Source organism: Natator depressus, chromosome 4, assembly GCF_965152275.1.
Source record: "Natator depressus isolate rNatDep1 chromosome 4, rNatDep2.hap1, whole genome shotgun sequence".
Taxonomy (NCBI): domain Eukaryota; kingdom Metazoa; phylum Chordata; order Testudines; family Cheloniidae; genus Natator; species Natator depressus.
Window position 1 is genome coordinate 126,970,673 of NC_134237.1, and position 23,809 is coordinate 126,994,481.

At 43.5% G+C, this 23,809-nt stretch overlaps 2 protein-coding genes and 1 non-coding gene across 6 annotated transcripts in view; 2 read left to right on the plus strand and 1 right to left on the minus strand.

Moving 5' to 3' along the window:
- PTCD3 (pentatricopeptide repeat domain 3) overlaps positions 1-16,133 on the plus strand; it is a 48,541-nt gene extending 32,408 nt beyond the window's left edge. Inside the window, exons 16-25 of one of the 2 annotated variants that reach the window (XR_012639377.1) lie at positions 485-513; positions 1,152-1,258; positions 4,584-4,662; positions 4,767-4,857; positions 5,427-5,512; positions 6,630-6,778; positions 7,667-7,708; positions 9,851-10,009; positions 11,547-12,528; positions 15,034-16,130. Coding sequence is in view for 1 of the 2 variants with exons in the window: in XM_074951876.1 (XP_074807977.1) it covers positions 485-513; positions 1,152-1,258; positions 4,584-4,662; positions 4,767-4,857; positions 5,427-5,512; positions 6,630-6,778; positions 7,667-7,708; positions 9,851-10,009; positions 11,547-11,607 (803 nt within the window). In the remaining variant the exon portion in view is untranslated. Of the gene's footprint in view, positions 1-484; positions 514-1,151; positions 1,259-4,583; positions 4,663-4,766; positions 4,858-5,426; positions 5,513-6,629; positions 6,779-7,666; positions 7,709-9,850; positions 10,010-11,546 lie in introns of both variants that reach the window. The other variant, XM_074951876.1, reaches the window with a different exon arrangement.
- Positions 5,190-5,319, plus strand: LOC141987031 (small nucleolar RNA SNORD94). The gene has a single exon (XR_012639427.1). It is a non-coding gene; the product is annotated as a small nucleolar RNA SNORD94 (small nucleolar RNA).
- The window catches only part of IMMT (inner membrane mitochondrial protein), a 39,378-nt gene continuing 29,644 nt past the window's right edge, over positions 14,076-23,809 (minus strand). For all 3 annotated transcript variants that reach the window (XM_074951875.1, XM_074951874.1, XM_074951873.1), the window contains 4 exons: positions 18,589-18,812; positions 17,229-17,360; positions 16,626-16,755; positions 14,076-15,045 (listed from right to left, as the gene is read on the minus strand). In XM_074951875.1, the coding sequence (XP_074807976.1) occupies positions 14,438-15,045; positions 16,626-16,755; positions 17,229-17,360; positions 18,589-18,812 (1,094 nt within the window). In that variant the 3' untranslated portion in view covers positions 14,076-14,437. The remainder of the gene's footprint in view (positions 15,046-16,625; positions 16,756-17,228; positions 17,361-18,588; positions 18,813-23,809) is intronic.

Consider the following 23,809-nt stretch of genomic DNA (forward strand, 5'->3'; position numbering starts at 1 on the left):
CCCCCATCACAGCCCAGGAGGCTGTGGCCACAAGAAAAGCCCCTGGTGGCGGCATTTGGGAAACACTGCTCTAGTATGTACCCCAGCGAAGGGGAAGAAAGGAGTTTGGGAAGTGTCTGCCTTTATGTATGTGTTCCTACGGCCTCTACTGGAGGCGGGAAGCAGGTGGCTCTTCTTACTGGCGTGACTCTGAAAATACTGTCCTGAAGCAAACAGATGAATGTAGTTTTCACAAAGCTGCCCTACTCCTGAATATGGAGTCCTCTGTAGATGTCTTTCTGCCAAAAGCTGGCTAGCCAAACAGATCTCTAGCCTGAGTCTAAAAGTGTAATACAGGAGTCCCAGCTACTTTATCAAACTTAACTACAAAGTCTTCTGTATAACTGGAAAAGCCTCTCCCATTTCGTGTGAGACCACGTTAGAGATGTGGTTAGTATTTCTCAAAACTAGATGTTAATGGACTCAATGTTTTTTTTCCTTTCAGACAATTTCTTTGTCAGTGCGATGCTAACAGTAAGTATTCGTTGCTTGTATTTTAATACTTTGAATGAGTTCCTCTATTTCATTGCCTTCCTGCAGGCTTATAAATCTAGTTTAGAATTGCCTCTGGGTATTCCAAACCTAGTGCACAGACTAGCTTCAACTATTTGCTTTCCTTGCTCATTCAGCTCCACCAGCCTTGGCTGCCTCCAGTAGTCTTTCGTTTCCCCATTGTTTCATTTGTACCTCCCAGTCTGAAATTCTCTTCTGCCCCTGTCAGCCACTGAATCAGTAACCCATCTGCCTGTGGGCCACAATCCAGGCAACTTCCAGCATGCAATACAGATAAAGGGATACTTTTTCTCTTTTTTTGGACTGTATTTCTCTGTCCCACTATATGTTTTCTGATCACTTCAACACTGTTCAAAAGATCCACACACCCCCACTTGTTTAACTTGCCCTTAAGTGAAGCCAGCCAAAGTGATTCTTTGTCTTAGCTCAAGGAAACGGTTAATCCATCACTGCACTGAATTGCTTCTTCACATCTTGTCTTTAAACTTTCCTTTCACGATCAGCTGATTGACTCTGTAAATAGCTCTGATGGCATGCATAGAAGGATGCGATGTAAGTGTTGTATCTGAGCAACTTAAATGTGCATTTGTTTATTGCAGTGCTTCAATCTTAAGGATGTTGATCTTGCATATAGATTACATAAGGTACTGGAGACAGGAGACAACTGGAAACTTATAGGAGATGCACAGCGACAGTCTCTCTATTGGTAAGTTTGGTGCAGCTACATTTAGTACCATTAATATATTAAGAACACTGTCCTCATTTTACTTAAACATAAACCAGTATTTAATAAATTAGGATTTGAAAATTGAACTGTTCTTTATGCAGAAAGAGACTTTCGTGAGCATCAGCTAGAATATAGATAACTTTTTAAGTCTATCCTTTGGAGTAGGAGTGGGGATAGCTTGCTTGTGGTTCTCATCTAACAGTAAAATGAAAGCTCTTTAAAATATACAAGAAGCTGATTAAGATTCATAACTGCTAGCAGACTAAATGTGTAGAATAAATAATTTTGAAAGGACACCAGATTCAGTGTTTCAAAATCACTTCCCCTAAACAGCCCCACTTACGTTATAGGAAAATCAGTTCTGTCTTTTCACCCAGCACATTTTCTTACCCAGAATAGAGGAAGCATAAAAACTCTTGGTGAGGCAGGGGCTCACCCAATCTTCTGTCTCACCTATCCACTGTCTCAGTTTACCTTTGGTCTCTGATCAAACCAGCACAAGAAATGAAGAGTTCTTCACAGTACCACGCCCCTTCTAGGTATAGTTTGTTACCATAAAATGACATGCATCAAACCCTCTAGCCTAGCCATGTTCTCTGGGATCCATTAGTCCTTTCAGTTTATAATAGGATTTAGTGTCCATATAGCCCTCCCTCTAGGCTCAGAAGGTTTTCCAGTCCTTTACTAGTGCTTGGTTCAGTTTCTTGCAGCTCTCTCAGCTGAGGCTCCTGCAGTCTCCAACCCAGGATTTGGACTCTGGAGAGTGTTTCTACTTTACTCTCCCGCCATCCTCACAGACTAAGTGAAAGTTCAGGCTTTCCTTTTATACTGTGACTGGTCATGTGACTGTCACCTGCCCCTCTGACCCCCAAAAAGGACTGTAGTTCTCCATGTCCTTCAGGGAACCAGGTACCCCAGCATGCCTTCTCTTTAAAAGGGCTTAGCCCTGGAACAGGGTTGGCTGGTCCCAGGTCCCCTGCTTCTACCCCTAAAGGGGTAAAGATTTCATCCTGTTACACTTAGTGTTGTGCAGGTCTAACAATAGCATCTAAAACATGCATATCCATAGGTTCTCAGACGTCACGCTAATTGAGCATAATAGGAAATATGAAGAGAGATGCTGAGGTGACCTGAAGAAAAGCCCATTGGAAGGATAGGGTTAAAGAAGCACCAAGAAAGGAATTCGGTATTGGAATCAGTATCCATGAAGACACTGTTAGTGTAATAGGATTGATAGGATCTTTATTAGTCTATAGTTTAAAGTCTATAGTTTAAGTCAAAGGAGACAACTGGATTTAGATGATAAGCAGTCTCATTCATTGCATCAGGTCAGGGACTTGATTTGATGAGTTGCTTCTCTTTGTGGCTCTAGGACAGTCTGTTGAGTAAAGCAAAAGTGAAGTAGTTTCTTGGCCAATCACCAGCTCACAAAAATATTCTGTTACTAGTCTTAGAAATTGTTTCTTATCTATAGGGCAAAAATGTTTTCTCTGTGTTCACCTATTCTGGATACTGTACCAATGAAACCGTTCTAACAAGTTTAAAAGGGCAGGGTTTTGGCTATTTTAACAAAGTGCATGGATCTTCCTGTCAATGAATTGGGGGAACACTTGGGGAGTGGGGGTTGTTACACAATGGTAGGAGGAGTAGGATGATTGTGTTTCACTGCTCTTTGACCTACATTCTGATCTGGCTGTTGGCACAAGTTCACTTTCCATCCATTTCTATGTGAACATTAATCTGCAGTTACATGGAAGAGATACCTAGACTTTGGATATTGGAACTAGTATATTGCAAGGCAAGATGGATATTTGCATCCTAATTCTAACCAGTCCTACCACTTACATCAACCCTAAAAGTTCTTTCCCACTGTGACACTCTCTTTGGATGCCCAGGACTGGGAGTCACCTTGCTACCCCCTGCCTTGTGGGAGTCTCTTTTGTGGTAGGTGGGTGCCAGCTCCTGCACACCACCAGCATTTCACCCACTCAAGCATTCTCCTCAGGACTCTGCCAGTTCTAACTTTGCTTTGTTCCCCAATGCCTGAGCCCCCTTGCAGAACATTCCTCTCTAGTGTCCGGCCCGTGTCACTGGACAGTCACAGAAATTAACCTGTTTGCTGCACCCAAGGAAATAGTATAACCACTCCAGCTTGTTTGATTCAGCTGAGTATCAGCTCCAATATAACAATATAGCACTGTAATCTATTTATAGTGAAAACAAATATAAATTGATTAATAAAAGTTAAGTTTTAAGAGACAATGATCAAGGATACTAAGAACAACAGGTTACAAATAAAGCAAAAGTAGTAACATTCTTTCTAGAGACTGACACTTAACAGGCTGAAGTCCTTGTGTAAAGACCTGAAGAAGAGCTCTTGGAGCCTGAAAGCTTGTCTTTCACCAACGGAATTTGGTACAATAAAAGATATTACCTCACCAACCTTGTCTCTCTTGTCCTCGGACCAGCACAGCTACAAAAACACTGCAAACAATCCTTGTCTAAGGTAGTCTTGTCTCAGCTAAGCCTTTTCTGCGGTATTTCAGCCTAGGTTGGTTGAGATCCTGTTTTCATGAATGCAACCACACTGTCTGGTTACCCCTTCAAGGGCAGGAGGGGTTCTGGTGCCACCTTATACCCCCAAATGCATTGTTTTTGTCCACAGAGTCAGACAACTCCCTGAGGTTCGGACTCTGGGGTGCTCTCCCCTGCTGGGTTGACTTTTCCTTCTCTCCCCTCAACAATCTGTTATTCCTGTTGACTTTTCATGCAAATGGGGCTTGCTTTGTGTTGGCTTAATTTCCATCAGAGACAGAGTGGATAGGTAATTCCACATCCCTTTGTCTGGCAAAACCAGCTTGTCAGCTCTGTCTAGGACACAGATTCTAAACATATTTTAAGTATGTACATACAGCTTCTTAAATATCACCCGTACATACATCACACAATGATTAGGAGGATCAGTATGACATAAGCTTCCATTAGACACCTCACGACCCTTTCTGGGTAAATACTATGAGAGCAGTGTGTTAGGTGTAGTGAGTTTGTCAGGTCTGATAGGAGTTGCTGTTACAGAACAGTGAACCCTTTGCTAGATGGCATTGAGGGTTCTTAGGGTCACACCAACCAAAAACATTACTTTTTCAAAGCTGATTGTGTTTAATGTCCAATTTCATGCTACTCATGGAAATGTTACTTCATTCAGATCTGAGCATTGCTATTTACAGGTCCTGCTTCTGTCCATTTCAGCCAATCTAATTACTACCAAGTTCTGATAGCCTGCATTTTTTTCCCTTTTCTGCAGTGCAAGGTTCTTTACTCTGTTGTGTATGATGGAACAACTCGATGTCATATTGAAGTGGTATAAAGAACTGGTCCCTTCGGTAAGATGGTATTTCCATGTATCTGGGCAGCATTCATGTTTACGATATAAATCTGGAAGAGCAAGGCAATCCTACCAGGCTAAACTGCTGTCTCTGTTCATCAGCTCTTCTACCCAAATGCTCAAGTAATGTGGGATCTCCTTCAAGCACTGGACACAGCCAACCATTTGGAAATGGTCCCTCAGATTTGGAAAGGTTAGTGGTAGCTTGGTTTCTTGCTTCCTTATGGTAACCTAAGGCTTGCCCATACAGCTCACCTGCTAAAAGGGTTAAGGCAGCATACTAGTCATTGAAGAGCCACTTAAATGCCTCCCTGGTGAGAGCCACAAACTATTGCAGTACAATGTCATGCTGCTGTGATGTTTGTCCTGCTTGCATCTTCCGAACACAGGCTCACAGCCATGATAGTCTCACAATGCAACATCAGGACATCTTAGTATGGTGATTAAAGGGAGGGTGGACAACAGAGGTTGTACAACTAGTGGAACTATTCGTTGAAGGGAAAAATACATGGCTCTTCCTTTAAAACGGCAGTGATGATTGGCGCAGGGGTACGGACCTCAGCTGCATTATGGTAGCTGAATTTAAATGTTTTTGTCCTGCATGTGGTGGGAAAAGTCAGAACATTTACATGAGTGGTGCCTACATCTGAGCTGCTCTTTAAATGTACTATTAAAAATTGTCCTGCTTGCTCCTTGGGAGGGAATGTTGGGTGTCCGATGCAGTAATGGCACCATTGCTAACCACTCTCTTCCTTCAATCAGAGATCAAACAGCTTGGGCTTAGCAACAGACCTGAACTGTTGGAGGAGGTGTTGGCTCTGATGGCCAGGGAGATACATCCTCAGGAGGTGAGGCTCATGAAGTGACCAGTGAGGGTGAAAGTGTCACCCTGACTTTACTGTCCATTGGGGGGGTTATTTTGTTTTTTTAACACTAAGTGCAAAGTATTAGAGTAACTAGAACCATCATGTAGAGAATCCTAGATTTCCATTCACTGATCACAAATAATACAAGCCTATATATTTAGATTAATTTAAAGTTCCTATTAAGGGTTCTAGGCACCTTTATTAGTTTGAGGTTTCAATATATGGCAAATAAGCTCAGCATCCTCCCAAAAACCTGCATCAGCTTTCAACATGCGCCTCCATCCTCAAAAAAGTTGGGCTTTGCAGCATGCCCTGACAATCAGTACATTAGACCTGTTGGGGACCAGGGTGGTGAATTCCAGTACTTGTATGGGTCCCTCATGAGAACGCCCTGCCAGCAACTAATTTTCTTGTAAATGGAGAGGGGTTCAGGCTCCAAATCTGACCGTGCACAACGAATAGATCTCTCCCTCCTAGAATGAAATTGGTCTCTCTCTGGGCCATGTTGGGTTTGTCATCTCTGATTTTGTAGAGATGAGCAGCCAAATTCCACCATCTTGATATAACTCCATTGACTTCAGTGGAGTTAAACCAGAAATGAACTTGACTCAAGATGACTCAAAAATTGTAAGATCAAGAAATCTACAGACTATATACATCTGACTTACTCTGAGAAAAGCTGTTTTTCACTGGGGGAGACCGATGACATTTAGCTCCATAACTCTCACTGACGTTCAAGGAGAGTGAGATGCATAGCTGCCATTTGTGCCTTTTGAAAATCTCCTCCATTGAGATTACTTTTAAAAAATGTGCAAATGTAGATGCTCATATCATGCCCGGCCCCAATGGTTTATTGTGAAGCAGCTTGCTGCAGCTTTCCGAACGTCACCTGGTAGTATTCCCCTTTCTTGCCTTAGTATACAGTGACTTACAGTTGCAGTGGTGCTTAAAAATCGTCCAGTTAAGAGCTTTCTGGTGGAGCTGTCTTCCTACAAAAGAGGTGTGTTTTTGATGCTGAAAGCATGGTAGACAATTCACTGGTAAACCAGATGCCCCACAAGTTAGCTGTTTGGGTGCTAATAGAGTAATCTCTTCACAGACTCAGATGTCATTTGCCAACTGTGCTGCAGATATCAAATCTATTTTTGAAACTCGAGAGAGGAACCAGGTCCCTTTAGGGTGGACAGCAAGTGCTCTGGGTAACATTGCCATTCTGTTCTCAAGGGTGGGGAGAATCCAAGAAGCCTGGTAAGTGTGTGGCTGCTATGAATTTTTGTCCTGCTTGCATCCTTGATATCTCCAGTTCAGACTGTGATGTGCAGATGCTTTTAAACTCTATTGTAAATGGGAAAAAACCTGCTAAATTCTGGTATTTTTACTTGACGTTTGTCCCCTCTTTGGTGCTGACTAGTTTAAGGTTACAGTCTTCCACTCAATAAGATGACCTAGAAGTAAATATGGTAGCTGGCACAGGGAATATTCTACTCACTTGCATGCAAAATGCTTTATGCTGCCAGATGTCTTGTAAATGCACCAAAGAAAACAGTGTCTGTGAGCATTGTATTTTTTTTTTTTTTTTTTTTTTTTTTGGAGACTTCTAACTTTGCCATAATACAGAGGTTCAATTCAAAATAATGTTGTTGCTTCAAATGTCCAATCCGCAATTTTGGGATCTGATCCAACTCCTATTAAAGTAAAATCTCCCATTGATTCACTTAAATCAATACGTTTGGGAACAGGCCAAGAGGTGGGTGCCTTTATATAAAGTTGTACATTTGCATCTGTTTTAATGTTTGAAAAGCGAATGGGTTTTTTAAGTGCACACTCCGCATGTATGCCTGCAGTGACATTTTTCTTAGTATATTGAAGACTAAGGCAGACATAAATTAATCACTCATTTTAGTCTGAAGATAAAATCAGTGAATATTTCAAAATGTGTATACCGTAGACACGCCTTCCTTAATGAGTGTTTTCCACCTATTGGTGAGAGAGCAGACCATATTGAAGGGTCTATTCCAAATTGTGGTGAAGGTGGTTCTCATTAAGGACCTTTTACTGGTGTTCCAAGCAGACATTTATCTTAGAATGAGACTGACATTATAACCTCAGTTGTTTTTTTCCTTCGTCTTCAAACAGGAACATGCTGGAGCTTTTCAAAAAAAACAATAGAGTCCCCAGGTGAGTTCATTTAGTGGTCCGACTTCAGGTGGCAAATCTCACACACTACTTTGGTTGAGGTCTTGCACTGTGTTTCTAGGTGACGGTAGCAGTTGTAGTGTGATTTTCACACCTTCACTTCCTAAGTGAATTCCTAAATTCAATACTTTTCATTTGGGTGTTGGCCTCCCTGGTGAGTGTGGGAGGTTTTCTTCATTTACCCAGTATAAAGCCTGTGCTGAGAGCTCTTTCTGCCCCAGGACATGGTCAAGGGGCAGAGGTTGGTTTGAGTGAGATCCTTGAAACGTTAAAATTCTGGATGCTGTGACTTTTTCCCCCCCTTGTGTCAGACTCTTGAGATATGGGTAATAAAATAATTGAATGGGCTCAACAGCTCAAAGTGTGTTGTCAAACAAGCCCAACAGCTCAGTGTGGGGCCAGATTAATTCTCCACTAGAAACGGAGAGCAGCTTATCTGAGACTCTCCCAGCCAACATCACCCCGAAGTGACCCTAGCCTCTGTTTGCCAGAAGCTGGGAATGGGCAACAGGGGATGGATCACTTGATAAATTGGCCTGTTCTGTTCATTCCCTCTGAAGCACCTGGCATTGGCCACTGTCAGAAAACAGGATACTGGGCTAGGTGGACCATTGGTCTGACCCAGTATGGCCATTCTTATATTAAGATTGATGGTCTTTGATTTTAGCATACTTAGCATTTGACGCTCTAGCTGAAAGCAATAGGTACTCCTACTGGCTTCTGGAGTTCTTCAGATCACACCAGCTCCTGAACGGATCACTTTACAGTTTGTACATGTTTGTTAGAGCATTCAAAATGAAACTGACCGGGGGGGGATTAAGTACCTTTTGAGAAGCTCTAGAAAGAAGCTTCATTTAAAAATAGAAATTTTAACTCCTAAGAGAAATTAACAGGTTTAAACCAGCGTGATCTTTACCTCAGAAAATTATTTGGGGGAGGGTGGAGGGTGCTGATTCTTACAACGGGAGTCTGTGTTGGCCCTGGTGTCCTGACCAAGCATCAGTTCTAGTAATTACAGCCAGTCTGCCTAGATACGCTTGCAGTGGGAATTAGGTATTGTATAGGAAGGAGCTGTTGCGTGTTTAATTCCACACATACACCTGCATATGTATGTCTCAAAGCACTTGCACTAGTGGAATCCCCTGAGCTGATGTGCGAAGTCAGAGCCCCAGCAGGAATCTATGCTGAGGGGAGGGAGGAGAATTCTGAAGTTTTCAGCATGGCTGCTAGTCCTCAGTGGCCACCAGCTCTGAATGTGTTGGGAGGGAAGCTGCTCCTTGAGACCTGCCAGTAGAACAGGAAAAGGCTCCTTTAGTTTAAGTGGCCTAGCTGCACCCCCTTGTCCTACTCATCTCTCTGGTAGCTGCTGAAGACGCTCCTCTTCCCCATCAGCAACATGTGGAACCTCCAGCAGGAGAGGACGGAGCCTGGCCAACCACCTTAAGAGCTCTGCCAGACTGGCAGCTTTCCAGAAGTAACAGAACTGGAGCCTGCTGTTCTTTGTGCCCCCACCCCCACGCTGAGCTTGTTGGGGAGGGTAGAAAAGGCAAATTTCCCCCATACCCACTCTTACAGGCAGCTCCCTACAACAGACTAGGGCTCTGCCTGTCATTTAGAGGGCTCAGCTCTGAGCACTGCCTCTGGTATTGTTCAAGCAAGATGCTCTAACTCCTTGTCAGCCAGTAATGGGAGAGGGGCTGGCTGTGAGAACGATCTGTAAACAGGGCTCAAAAATAACGCCACTTAACCCTAAGCTCCTGTAACTCTGTCTCCACCACTGAGAGGTGCTGCCCAGCATGGGATGGGTATGGGTGAGGAGGTTCCGCACATGGTCACATGTATAGTAACGTGTGTTCCTCAGTTAGGGAGGGCGTTTTCAGAAGTGTTGGCCTAACTGCTTGCGTTAAAGGCAAAGCTAAAACTCCCACTGATTTCCAGGAGAGCACTTAGGCCCGGGCTGAACGGTTCTGAAAATCTCCTAAGCATTGAAACTCAGCAAGTGAAGTTAATTCCTGAGGGCCTGTGTGTGCTGTGAACACCCCCACACTGGAGTTCAGCCTATTGCTTCCCAACCCAGGCATCTCTGGCTCTGCAGAGCATTCACTCTTTGCTTCTCACTTGCAGTGACAAGGTGATGAACGAGGTCTTGACCTGCACTAAACAAAGCAACACTCCAGATCAGGCGGTTGAACTAGTGAAGTTGGCTGCTGCCTTCAGTCTACCTACAACTGCGAAGCTTGCAAGGAGGGCGATAGAGGAGTTTGAACTGTCTGAAGAACAGAAGTAAGATGGATTGTTTTATGTATTTGATGTTCCATATCCACTGTCAGCAGTAACTAGGAAAGTCTGTGTCCCTCTCTGTCCCTCTCTCTGAATGGCTTACGGGAGAGTTGGCTTTCAGAAGGCCACACACAGCTTTGCTGTAAGCATCATTCCAGTCCTCCTCGGTTGCAGAAAACCTCAAATGTTAATCCCAGGCTTTACTCCTACCACTTGTAATTTAGCACCTTTCTTTGCTAAGGTGATTAGATTCAAGTGATTAGTTTCAGAGTAACAGCCGTGTTAGTCTCTATTCGCAAAAAGAAAAGGAGTACTTGTGGCACCTTAGAGACTAACCAATTTATTTGAGCATAAGCTTTCGTGAGCTACAGCTCACTTCATCGGATGCATACTGTGTAAAGTACAGAAGGTCTTTTTATACACACACACCATGAAAAAATGGGTGTTTACCACTACAAAAGGTTTTCTCTCCCCCCACCCCTCTCCTGCTGGTAATAGCTTATCTAAAGTGATCACTCTCCTTACAATGTGTATGATAATCAAGGTGGGCCATTTCCAGCACAAATCCAGGTTTTCTCCCTCCCCCCCTTCCCCCCCCTTTTTTTTTCCACACACACAAACCCACTCTCCTGTTGGTAATAGCTTATCTAAAGTGATCACTCTCCTTACAAAGTGATTAGTGAGTCTCCTGCCTGTGTGTAGTTTTACTATATAACTTCATTTAAAAACAACAAAAACCCTCCTGTTTCCTGTTGCTGAGAGACGGATCCTCAAAACCAGGGAAAACTGAACAGAGATACAGTGACGCTGCATTTGATGGCACTTTGGGCACCTATAGCTGCAGATATACACCTTTGTGAGACTTTGTCTACATCTTTAGTTGCCTAAATGACTGTATAAAAATCTGGCCCTTCTGTGTCTAGTCAGAGTAACACCCCCCGACCCCCCAAAAATGGGCTGAAGTGACTAGGGATTTTTGGGTGCCCAGTGTGAGACCATCTTTAAAAGGAACTCATTTATCGGGTAGTGCTGAGCACCCAACCTTGGAAAATCAAAGCCTGGATGGTGTCTAGTTGGGCACCCAAGCCACATCTGAAAATACATACTGTCTTCTCTCAGCTCAGTGACTCAGAGACGTTACCAGTAGATAATGCTTCCAGTGGGCTTCGTCAGCTTAGTTTCTTAGAATGTTGCTTTTTAAATGTCTCACTTTTATCTAAGACTTGTATCTGAAAAAACTACTAGAGCAGCTAAAAATCAGGGTAACCCTTAACACTCTAAAGGAAAGGAAACCCTTACTCTGAAAGTTGCATTGCAGAACTGAAATTATTCCTCTTGAGGCCCAATCTGGCCTGGCTCCTATTCCAGCCTGCTTCTCCTGCTACAAAATGAGCCTTACGAGTGGGTGGTCTCCTTCATTTCCCTCTGGAAGGGAGCTATCTACCAGGGAGGAGTATGGATAGGTGGAAGCAGCTTAGTGGGCATTGAACTGTCCTTTCTGTAACAGTGTCACAAGTTAAATTGCACCTTTTCTCCCCAGGAAGGCTCTGGAAGATGCTGATCCCCAAAGCAGTGACAGCAGTGATAGCGACAGCGACTAGGACCCGTTTCTCTAGCCTTCCCTGTGTAACAAAGAATGGGAGTAGTTTCTCACTACTAGGGCCTGTGTGGGCTGCTTTGGAAAGCTGCATGCATGATTTCACATCTCTCCTTCCATTGGACGTGACAGACCAAAGGACACTAGGAATAAGAGGCTTGTACTCTTCTGCTTGCAGTGATACCTCTCCTTCCACTACTACCCTCAAGCCAGCTAGGAGAGACAATGGAAGTTCTTCCCTGGTAAATGCTCCTCTAGTGACTTGTCCAGGGGGTAGAGAGGAGACACATGGTTAAGGACTAGACCACATCTACATGAGCCTTACTGGGACAATTACCTGTTTTCTATTGACTTAGTCTGTGAATTTAAACAGCCTTAGTTACTGTTTCACCGAGTTACATGAAACATTCTTACCAGCCCTGGGCAATCAGTCAAAGTGTTATAAGTTACTCTGCAGCATAATGGAGCTGATCTATGAAGACTCCTTCAGGGGCTTGCTTATGGTACCTCTCCCCTCTTGGGTTCAGGAATGGGCTGTGACAGCTGCTCTACTGTGAGCCTCTAAGGCTCCAGCTACCCTGCAAGCTGGGGGTGTGATTCTCACCTTAAAATGTACATGGCTGGTGTACTCAAAGATGCTGCTTCTACCCTCCAGCAGAGGCCTACTGTGACCTTGTCTTCTAGCATGCATGGGCAGTGCTGCCTTGAAAAGCTTGATGGTTCTGTTTAACTGATATCACTAGGATTATGTTGTCGTAACACACCCACTCCAAAGGATAGAGTTTACCCTCCCAGGCTCCACTGTGGGAAGAGGGAGTTTGTCAGTCTTTTAATCTGCCTTCTGAGATGAATCATCTTTTCATGGAAGAGGATCACAGTTGGGTAGTATGAAGAACCTCAAGGCACAAATCAATCATTTTCATAGGTAACATCCTTTTGATCACTTCTATAGCTACCAGCATAGTAATACAGGAGTCTCTGCCATATTACACTTGATTAGCCTAAGCAAAATGAAGGAAACTTTTCTTTCGTCCTGTCTTCCCATTGCCATATTTACAGCTAGACTAAAAAAATAGTGCAAGGAACTAGCCAGTTGTTTCTAACTTTCTCAGCCAGTGGAGGGAATGGCTGGCCTTCACATGTCACCCAGTCTTGCTTGGATCTGTCAACCATGAGGATAGAGCTAGAGGGTTACAGTAGTAGCTTAGATTCCTACTGTATTATTCAGCCACTGGTCTTAGGTTCATGTAAAGCTGAAATAGAGCAGTCAGTATAACTGCGATTTTCCTATAGGAGTACTGCTAAGCCCCCAAAAGCCTTTCCAGATGTTTGAAGCTGACAGTAAATAGCAATTTTTGTTGGTGAGAATTGGAATGCCAACATTATAGGGATGTGAATTAATTGTGATAGGGTTGTAGATATCTGTTCTAAGTAAATATCCCCCTTCTATGCTCTTTGATTCTAAAACACAAGGCAAAGTTAACCATGCAGAAATATATAATAAAACATGCCAGAAATGACAGGAAAAATTGATATTTTAACTAGTTCATATGGAATAAGGGTAAATAAAGGCTTGAACAGGTCTACTTCACTATCTTCCATGTTGGAACTGAAATACAGTAAGTGGTGTAAATCTGTTGTATGTTTTGTAAATAAATTTGTCGTTTTTTGGCAGGATACCTTGCATGAGATACTGATGAATGTGGTTGGTTCTAGGCAAGTTAAAGAGAGCTGATACATTCTACCCAGATTAACATTACACTTCAAAGTGAAACATAGGGAGGAAAGTTCCTTACCACTAATGAGCCCTAAACATGCAGAACAGGGAGGCATTCAGGAAACCTAGCAGAAGTTTCTTGCAAGTCTGAATGTGTTTTTTGTGTGATCAATACTTAATATATCTATCATGATAGAGGCACAGAATGAGTTTTAAATATTTTTCAAGATGTTTTCTGGTTAAACCAATTCATTGTCAATGATGATACTGTGCACACATCTGGAAACTTCCTGTCCTAACTACAGACCATGCTGTTTAACAGACTACTAAATTAAAGTATTTCCTTATACAGTGAGAGGATGTGTATTTGTAATTGCCCAAGCACGAAGATATTTTAATTCTAGATTATGCACCTAACCTGGCACTACAAGGATTTAAAATACAACTGCAAGAAATAGCATCGGCAGTTATACTATGTAGGGTAAAAGGCAAGGGCTAGTGATGGTATAAATTGAAATTCCTACACCCTGAAAACAAGAATATATACTAACAGTTACCAAGAGATGTGGTAGCTATTTGCCACCATCAGCTTCAGGCCACCACTACCAACCCTTGCATGATCTTCTCTGGATGCTGCAATCTCATCTTCCTCCTATGTGCATATGAGATAGCTGATACAAACAAGGAGCAAATGCAGAAAGTTTCTATTTGGTAACAGATTTAAGCAAGAGAATTGAATAATAGAGACATGGGTTTTACATCTTGTTTTATTCAACGGCACCAACTGGCAAATCAATAATGGTGGGTTACAAACATTTTGGCTGGATCACAAGCCAAATCAGTACAACTTGGAAAATGACTACACAAGTTGCAGAGAAAGCATCCTGGTATTTCCTGTCATGATAACGACTGAAACCAAGACAAATATAACAAGTGGTGAGAGTCAGCTCAGTGCAAGGAAACAGGACGGTACCTGTGGTTTGTGACATAACTCATTTCTACCCCTTCCAAGGTCCTGGTTTGCAAACCCTTTACAGATCATTTGATTTTTTCCCAGCACTTAAACAATTCTGCATTAGGCTGCTTCCACAAGTATAGTATAGATCCCTAGCTTAGATCAATCCATTTGAGTTGTTCCTAATCCCACTGCACTGGCATATGCAGTCAGGATATCTACTACTTGTTTCGTTTCCAGGGTCATTCGAGCTTCAGTCAGCCAATCCTGTGCCACTCTCCTAGACTCCCCTTTCAGCTGGTTGACAAATTTAGCTGCCAGCTCCAGATCTCCATGTTCAATGCAATATGAAGCATAGGACAGTAATTTAAATGTGTCCAGATCTTCAGGGCTGAGCTCAGCAGGTGGTTTCAGTTGCGGAGGATGAAACAGGAGAAGCGACTGTAGGTAAGAGAGCAAGTACTGATACAAGCTGTTTCTGGTTTCATCGATCATGGCCACTCTTTTTGCCAGTTTTTGGACTGTGCAGAAACGTGCCCTGAGTGCTTCTTCACTATAGACTCCCCGGGTCAAAGATTCTTGGGGGAGAGCTGCTACTAAGGCTTCGGTAAATGCATTGTCAGAACAATTGGCTTTGATGGCCTCAACTGCGCACTCCAGTGGCTCAGTGGGACTATCCCCAGATGCCGTCTTCAGACTGTATTTTAAAGCCTCAACTGAAAGCCACAACTGATGTGCCTTTCTGGCTTCTTCTTCAGCAACTGCGTGGCCTGCAGAATAAACCCAGAGAGGAGGTTTTTGTAGACTGACATTGACGTGTGTGTGAGAGAGAGAGACTGCCACATCAAGGTAAAGTAACTATAAAGATCTGCACCCTCATAGGCCAGTTTAACACATTAACAAGCACTTCCAAAGAGAGCACCATCTACTTTTGGAGGTGTGGGACGGGCTGGCTTAACAGCAGTTCAGGATAATATTGGGTTTGACTGCTGAAGTGAGGTGTGCAACACCTGTTATTATCCCTGAGCTGTCTTGATCAAGCCAGCCTCTTCAAAAGCAGGAGAGCTACTTCTCCACAAGTACACTTTGGCAGAGGGTTATAGTCTCTTTGAATCCGCTAACTAGAGCGGAAGTGCTCAGCACTGTTAGGAAAAACAGGCCACTTACTTATGTGACCAATATGTGCTTAGGCATCAATCTTGGGTCACTGTGATGAAATACACCCCTATGTTCAGACCCTACACACTATTGTAATAATCTTTGTACAGAGTATTCCTTCTAAGTTTTCAAATGATACCTCACAATTTGCTGGTCAATACTGTCCTGGTAAAATGTGTGGCAACATTGTATGTGAAGTTTAAGATTCCCCTGTGTGGTGTTAACACAGGTTCCAAACCCCACAGCCCTGACCAGACAGAAGTCAGGTCTGTCCTAAACAAAGGAAGAAATGTGTGCTTGCCTTACTTTGCATTTAAGCAATAAACGTCATCAAGCATGGAGGGAAAACAAAGGAAGTTCAAACAAGTGAAAAATAAAACCCCAGCAGGGAATAGTCTTCCACATAGACTCTGACTCCCAGGTCTCAGCTGGAAATGTTTTTCAAGAGGGACAAACACCTCAAGGGACAACCCCCGCCCGCAAACCACATTCTCCAAACCTGAGAAGACAAAAGGAAAGAGCCGTTGGACTCTGGGGCAGGGGTCCAGACCTGAAAGTTTGGTCAGTAATCTACTGGAGCATGTGGTGAGAAAGTTTGCTTTGCAACCCAGATTGTTTCTTAACTAGATACTAGTCAGGGTTTTACGTTTTTTTTTCCTTGTAACCATTTGTGACTTTTGTGCCTCATCACTTAGACTCACTCAAAATCTCTTTGTAGTTAATAAACTTCTTTTACTGTTTCATCTAATCCAGTTGTGTTTAAGTTGAAGTGCTTGGGTAACTCCATTTAAAATAAGATGGCATATTATTGCCTTCAAGGAATAACAGACTAAATATAGTTGTACTGTCCAGGAAAGGGCTGGGCAGTAAAGGACAAACATTTCTGGAGGAAGATCTGATCCAGGACTTTGGGGGTGGGGGGGGGGTGAATATTGGGGTCACCCTGCAGTAGAATCAAGCCTGGTGAAAACCAGCGTATAGCTGGCAGTCTGCAGTTACACGAACACAGAGGGTATGGCCAGCATGCTAGAAGGCTGTTTATGAGCAGCCCAAGCAGGAACTACTACAGCAAGGTATTGTAAGACCCTGCAATCTTGGGTGCATGGTTGACACAGTGCCCCACTAGTCTGAATTGTGCTCTGATACATCACAGTCATTACAAAATGTTTCTGCCCCATTTTCCAGTACTCACTCTCTACTGCCTGCTCAATTCCTTTCAGCCGGGCATAGGCTGTGTTGATATCCAAAGTGAAGTTGTCAAGTTGTTCCTGAGTAAGGCGTTTGAATTGCATTTCCTGTTCACTGAGCTTCTCAGACAAGCTCTGAAACAAGAAACCTAACATAAATCTAGTACCAGTGTAAACAAGTACATAAACAAATACTTCATGGAGAGAGATCAAAATTATACCCTTTAGAACACAATACCACAGATCAGTTTATTGTATGCCTTCCAAAGACAACGCATATTACAGTAAATACAACATCGCCCGGGCAATCAGGCACCCTAACCTGAGAGTAGGGCCAAATACTATTGCACTTGCTGTTTAGTATCAGCAAATCCTCTCTTCCATCAAAAAGATTAAAAGGAATAGAACCTGAAGTGATCAAAGAGTTTGTGTATTCTATCCCCTTTCAGTATAATTGGCCTGAATTAAAGCATACTGAAGGATGCATTTGTAAGACTGCTGTCCAGTGGGACCCTTACATGATGTGCATCTCGCAAGGCTATCACAGTAAACTGGATACCATGCCATGTAGTCCCTGGCCATTTCATTATAGATCTCCCCTCCCTCACCTGCTGAAACTCCAGCTTGAGTTCCTGTTCTTGGATCTTCAGAACCTCTCTCAGGTGATCGGTGTGAGCAGCTGCCTGCCTGCGGAGCTGGGTCCTCATTTCACTCTCCATTACTTCTCGGACTTCTTCTATCTGTACATAAACAGGCACTAGCTATAAGCCTTCATTTCCCAACTGCTTGCTGATAGCCAGGGTGATGTTACTTAAAATTAACCCAACAATAATTTTCTTGAGGACATATTCCTGATATCACTGAGCTTTTTATAAAGAGACTATACAACTTTACATTTTTTAAATTAACAGCGTTTTAGAGACACCTTTAAAGTTCTCTTGCTCTGTTGGTTTGTCTTTCTAATGGCTAAAAGCCCATAATGCTAGTAACCAGTGATTACACTTGCTAGACAGTTAACAGTGCATGCTTTTAATTTTAGACATGCATGAAAAATAAAATTGCTCAGATAAAAGTATACATAAAAAAAATTCTAAAATTTCCCCCATCAGGTCTCAAATTAAAATGCTTCTACTTTTTTTCCCCTCCTCTATCCCCAGTATTTTATTTCAAGCTATACACATAGTGTCAGATTAGCTGCTTATAAACGTGATACATTTATTTCAGGCGTGGCTGTATGTTTTCTCAATCCCTGAATGTTTTTTGCAATAATGAGTCACATGAGAAGTCAACAGGCTTCTAGTTCTTTCTTGTACTGAGCTTCCTGTCAGTGAACTGTTCACTCAGGCTAGCCCTGGTCACTAGTTATTTTTAGTTCATTGAACAATTGGGATTTCTACGGTTTTCCCTTTTCTTCAAATGTCACAACAACCTGGATCCAAACAGCTCAATTAAAACAAATTGGGGAGGGGATCCGAAGATCTCAATCAGAATGCAGCTTTGGACAACCAGAACCGGGAGTGAAATCTTGGCCCTACTGAAGCTAATGGGAGTTTTGCTGTTGACCTCAGTACAGCCAAGATTACACCCTGCTTTTCAGAAGTGCACATATGCAAGATTTCAAGTCCTGTTTGCAAGCACTCTCTACAGCTTGCTGACCATATACGAATACAAATACCCAATACTTGTGTGTAATAGCTGTGGCTGACTATGCAACTGCATGGAACATTTTCAAAAGTACTTAAGTGACTCACGGGCTGTTGAAAGTTTTACCCTACAAGCCTAATTTGCACACACATTTGAGAATCAAGCCTCAATGTCCAAAGCTATATTCCTGTTTTCTAGCCAGCTGCCACACTATTAGTTTGCGGCTTGGAAGATATCAGACTTCACTGGTGAATTCCACTGCAGGCAGAGAACATACTGGAAAGCAGCAGCATGGGAGGACCAATTCCCCTACACTTACTGTACCTTTTTGTCCTGGTCGATCTGGATCTCGCTTTTGCGGTGCTCTAGTGCTTTTGCCACTGCTGTCTCAAGTGCTCTCTTATCTTCCAGTTTTTGCTTTTCCAGGGCTGCCTCAATGTGCTGCTGTTCTCTCACTCTCTGATCGGCCAGTTCACTGTTGAGCTGGTCAATACGACGATGAGCATGGGCAATGAGAGAATTTAAATCATCTGTAGACAGCTGACCAGCTAGAGAGAACAAGTTTTATTAGAAATAGATCACTGCAGAAACAATCAGACACACCACCTGCGCTACCCAGCGCGCACACGCACGAAATAAGATCATCCTCAGGTCACAAACTGGGCATATTTAATACTCAACTAGTACCTTACTAACTCTCCCCCTCTCCCTGCCCGGACACCCATCCAAGCCTTTCTGGACAGCATCTACAAACTAACAAAGTGAATTATTTTTTCCTAAATACAAGAAGGAGCTACCAGAATGCTCATCTCACAATATTTCACTCTTAATTGCCACCCTGCCAGCCCCTTGACTTTTTCCCACCATTCTTCTCCACCCCACCATTAAATCTAATTTACTGTAAGTTCCTCGTAGCTCAAGAACTGCCCTTTTATTGGTTTTTAAAGCACCATGCAGCTATTACTGTGCTAATAAGCCATACAGCACCTCAAGGGATGTAGAGTATAGCAGATGCAAAGTCTGGGTGAGACTAGATATGGATGACAGTGAGCTTGCTGAAGCTCAGTCCTGAGAAGACAAGCAGGGACAGTGAGTGAGAGGAGAGCAAGTCAAAGTATTGGCAGCTATTATACAAGTTCCTCTGATTGAGGTTTTTATCCAGCATCTGTTACCAGAGTCCACAAGCTGGGGGTCTGGTTGATCAAACAGTGGCAGAGATCAAAACTATATCTGCATATGGTCAAAGGTTGCAGCCTTTTCTTTGGGATGTAGACCTGGCCACCTTTGGCACTCAGGACCAGATTTCTACAATGTGTGCTATACAGGGCTCTCTCTCAAACCCATTCCCAAGCTAGAGCCAGTGCAGAAGGCAGCAACCTGCTTGATAAGCAGAGTATCTTACCATGAGAAGATTTTACTTGTGCTCCAGGATCTATGTCTGCTATTGGCTTCTGGGTGGAGCTTAAAGGTGTTGGTTCTTACCTAGGAAGCCCTACATGGCCCAGGAAATGAGATCTCAACCTGTTAAATGTGGGAAAGAGTGGAGGGGAGAAGGGGATGCTCCCCAGCATGTAAAAGGATGAACCCCTGGCCTCAGGCTATCCTACACAAAAAGTCACCCCGACACAGGCTGCCCCAGTACAGATTAGCAGGCATACTTGAGCTGCACCACCTTGCTGTCAGTAGGGAAGAGATGGGGCTACCAGCAGAGCATTCTCTGCGATGACCCCTTTTCCTCTGGAATGTTCTCTCCCAGTCCTGGTTCAAAATAGCCCAAGCTTGTTGACAGGGCTGGCCTTACCATGAGGCAAACTGAGGTGGGCACCTCAGATGCCAGACTGTGCGGGGGGCGCCACTAGGACCCAGAGTGTAGAAAATTGTGTCTGCTGCTGGTGCACATGGATTCTCTCTGCTCTAGATGCACAGAGATGGGGGAGTGCTGTGCTGGAGGAAGGAGGGCACAAGAGACATAACAGGCAGGCAGGCAGAAAAGGGAAGAGGGAATAACAGAAAGCAGCAGGAGCTGCAGGGAGAGAGAGGAGGAGGAGCCTCTTATGTACCTGTCTAGCACCCCCAGGAGCCTGGACTGATTAACACCAGCTTCTCAGAGACCTTCCTGTTTCTTGCTGCTTCCCTGAACCCACTTGAGGAGAACAGGCAGTCAACTGAAGTAGTAAGAGACAGTTAGGCCCTTAAGCCGCTGATATCTTCCCTCACCCAGGCCCTGCTACCAGCCTGCTTATTGTCCCCTTCAACTGAGTGTTGAGAGCCACTATAGCTGGCACAGAACAGCAGTCATGAGTGAAAGAAGAAAACGCCCCTCTGGGGCAGCATTCAGAAAAAGAGAGCAAGCAAAGGAAGCTTTTCTAGCTAAGCAAGAAGGAGCTCTCCTGAGATACATAGACACAAATGTTCACAGTGAGCCTTCTGGCCCCAGTGAGGACGTGAGTGGCAAGGAGATGCCTGATCTTCCAGTTAGTCAGTGTGCAGGTGACCTGGCAGCTACTGCAGCATCCATATCTCTATCTCAAATGGATGTAACCATGCACATTCCTGAAGAAAAGTGTAGATCAGAGAAGAGTGTGGTGGAGACACAAGAAACAGCGGCTGCTGAGTTTAGTTCCTTAAGTCTAGATGATCCAGGACTGGGAACCCACTTGAGCAGTAGCCTCAGAGACTTCCTCGTACTGCATGGGCCACAGCAAGTGAAAAATTTCATGTTCCCCAAAGACAATGAAAATAGAAGTTTCCATCCAACACATTACTGGCGTGAAATCCCCAGTGGTGACACAGTGGAGAGGCCATGGCGTTTGTACTCAAAAACCCAGAATGCGGCATACTGTTTTTGTTGCAAACTCTTCCAGTCTAATGTTCCAGCAACATTGGGTTCCACAGGAAAAAAGGACTGGAAAATTTTGGCTAGAAATCTGGCATGCCATGAGAAGGCAGCAAGTCACCAGAGAGCATTCCATAGGTGGAAAGAGCTTGAGATGAGACTAAGGTTAAAGGCCACCATAGATGATCAGCATCAAGAGAAGATTGCATCAGACTCTCTTTACTGGCAAAATGTTCTGAAAAGGCTCATTGCCATTGTGAGAATGCTTGCAACCCAAAACCTAGCACTGCGTGGCACTTCAGATCAGCTGTATGTGCCAAACAATGGAAACTTCCTTAAAATTGTGGAGCTGATGGCCGAGTTTGATGCTGTACTCCAGGAGCATCTAAGAAGAGTCACCACCCAAGAAATGTACACACACCACTACCTTGGAAAAACAATTCAAAATGAGATCACACAGTTACTGGCAACAAAAGTCAAACAGAAGATTGTGGCAGATCTGAAGTCAGCAAGATATTACTCTGTTATTCTGGACTGCACACCTGACATCAGCCATACAGAACAAATTACTTTAATGATGCGTTTTTGTAACAGAACCTAGTGAAAAATGTCCCTGCAATGGTATCTGTCAGAGAGCATTTTCTAGAATTTATTGACATTGATGATACTACAGGAGCTGGTATGACAAATGTGCTTCTCAAAAAGCTGGAAGATATGGGCATTGCGATAGCTGACATGAGAGGTCAGGGCTACGATAATGGTGCCAACATGAGAGGAAAGAACAGAGGAGTGCAGACACAGATCCGAGAGTTAAACCCTCGAGCTTTTTTTGTCCCCTGCACTTCTCATTCATTGAACTTGGTGGTCAGTGATGCAGCATCAGCTTCTAGTGAGGCTCCTGAATTTTTTAATGTAATTCAAAGCATCTATGTATTTTTTCTCTGCATCAACTCATCGATGGCAAATTTTGAAGCAACATCTGGGAACAGCCTCTCTGACACTGAAACCACTGAGTGCCACACGGTGGGAAAGTCAAGTGGAGGCGATAAAGCCTATCAAACTCCAAATTGGGAAGACAGATAATGCCATGGTTGCCATTATGGAGGATAATGCTATGACGGGAACTGTTCATGGGAGAACAGTGGCAGAGGGAAATGGAATCACCAGAAACATACATAACTTCAAATTTCTGTGTGGCTTAGTGTTGTGGCATGACATACTGTTTGAAATAAATGTTGTAAGCAAGAGACTCCAAGGTGTTCACCTTGATATATCTGGAGCAATGGAACAAGTGGACAAAGCAAAGTCATACCTACAGTCTTACTGGTCAGATGAGGGATTCCAAAACTTTCTGAAGAGTGCACAGAAGTTGGCAGAGGAACTTCACACTGATGCTATTTTCCCACCCATTCAAGAATACAAGAGTCACCGAAGACGACGACATTTTGATTACGAGGCACGGGATAATCCCATAAGAGACCCCAAACAACAATTCAAAGTTGAATTCTTTAACCAGGTGCTAGATTGTGCAATACAGTCAGTTGAAGAACATTTCTTGCAGCTCAAGGAACACAGCAGTATATTTGGTATATTTGATATTCCAAAACTCCTCACTATACCTGAAGAAGACCTACACCAGCAATGCAGGGCACTAGAGACAGTGTTGACACATGATGACATGCGCGATATTGATGCAAGTGATTTAGGTGATGAACTGAAAGCCCGTTCAAGATACATTTCAGCAGGATCAACTCCAAAGGCTGTTCTGGAATATATGTGCACAACTAGGATGACCACCCTCTTTCCAAATGCTTTTGTTGCTCTGCGCACACTTCTAACACTTCCTGTAACAGCTGCCAGTGGAGAACGCAGCTTCTCCAAGCTGAAGTTAATAAAAACACATCTATGCTCCACAATGACACAGGAGAGGCTGGTTGGCCTTGCAACCATGTCAATAGAGCATGAGCTGGCCCAGACTGTGGACCTTCAGGAATCAGTTCAAATCTTTGCAACCAAGAAGGCAGAGAAAGCACCACTTTGATTATTCAAACAGATAAAAATGCCAGTGTTTGCTATGCAGACAAGAAAAGTTACATTTGCTGTTCAGGCGTTTGAAAGTTAAATGTTACTTAAAATTTTTGAACAAAGCATTTTAAGTTGTTCGTTCTCCTTTATTGGGATAGGCAGCAGAGCAGTACCATGAGAGGAGAAGAACAGGAAGAAGGCAGAATTGAGACCTTTCAAAGTTTTGGCCCAAGCGAGGGGGCATGGGGGCGTCATTTGAGCTCCCCACCTCAGGTGCCAAAATGTTGTGGGCCAGCCCTGCCAGGCATGCGCTGCTAAGCCCATCCATTCCGGTGGGCACTGGAGGAGGAATTGATACTGCTGGCCATGGGATTTTATTTGGGGGAATGTGCTGCGAAGGGGAGTTTTTAGTCCAGTTTAGGACTGCTGATCAATGATTAGTATGACGTGGACAGGTGGCAGGAAGAAGCGCTGCTCCTGTGATGAAGCGTTGTTTGTAACTCCTTGTACTGTGTTTAAGTTAGATGTCAAGGGAACCAGCTCCTTGTACAACCTGCTTTGGTTCAGAGTTTTTAAAATCGAACTAAGCAAGTTGATAAATTTACCATTTTCCTAATGTGAAGAATCTACAGTGCATTTAGGCCAAAATTTTTCAAGCATCCACTCATTTTGCAGGCCCTACTT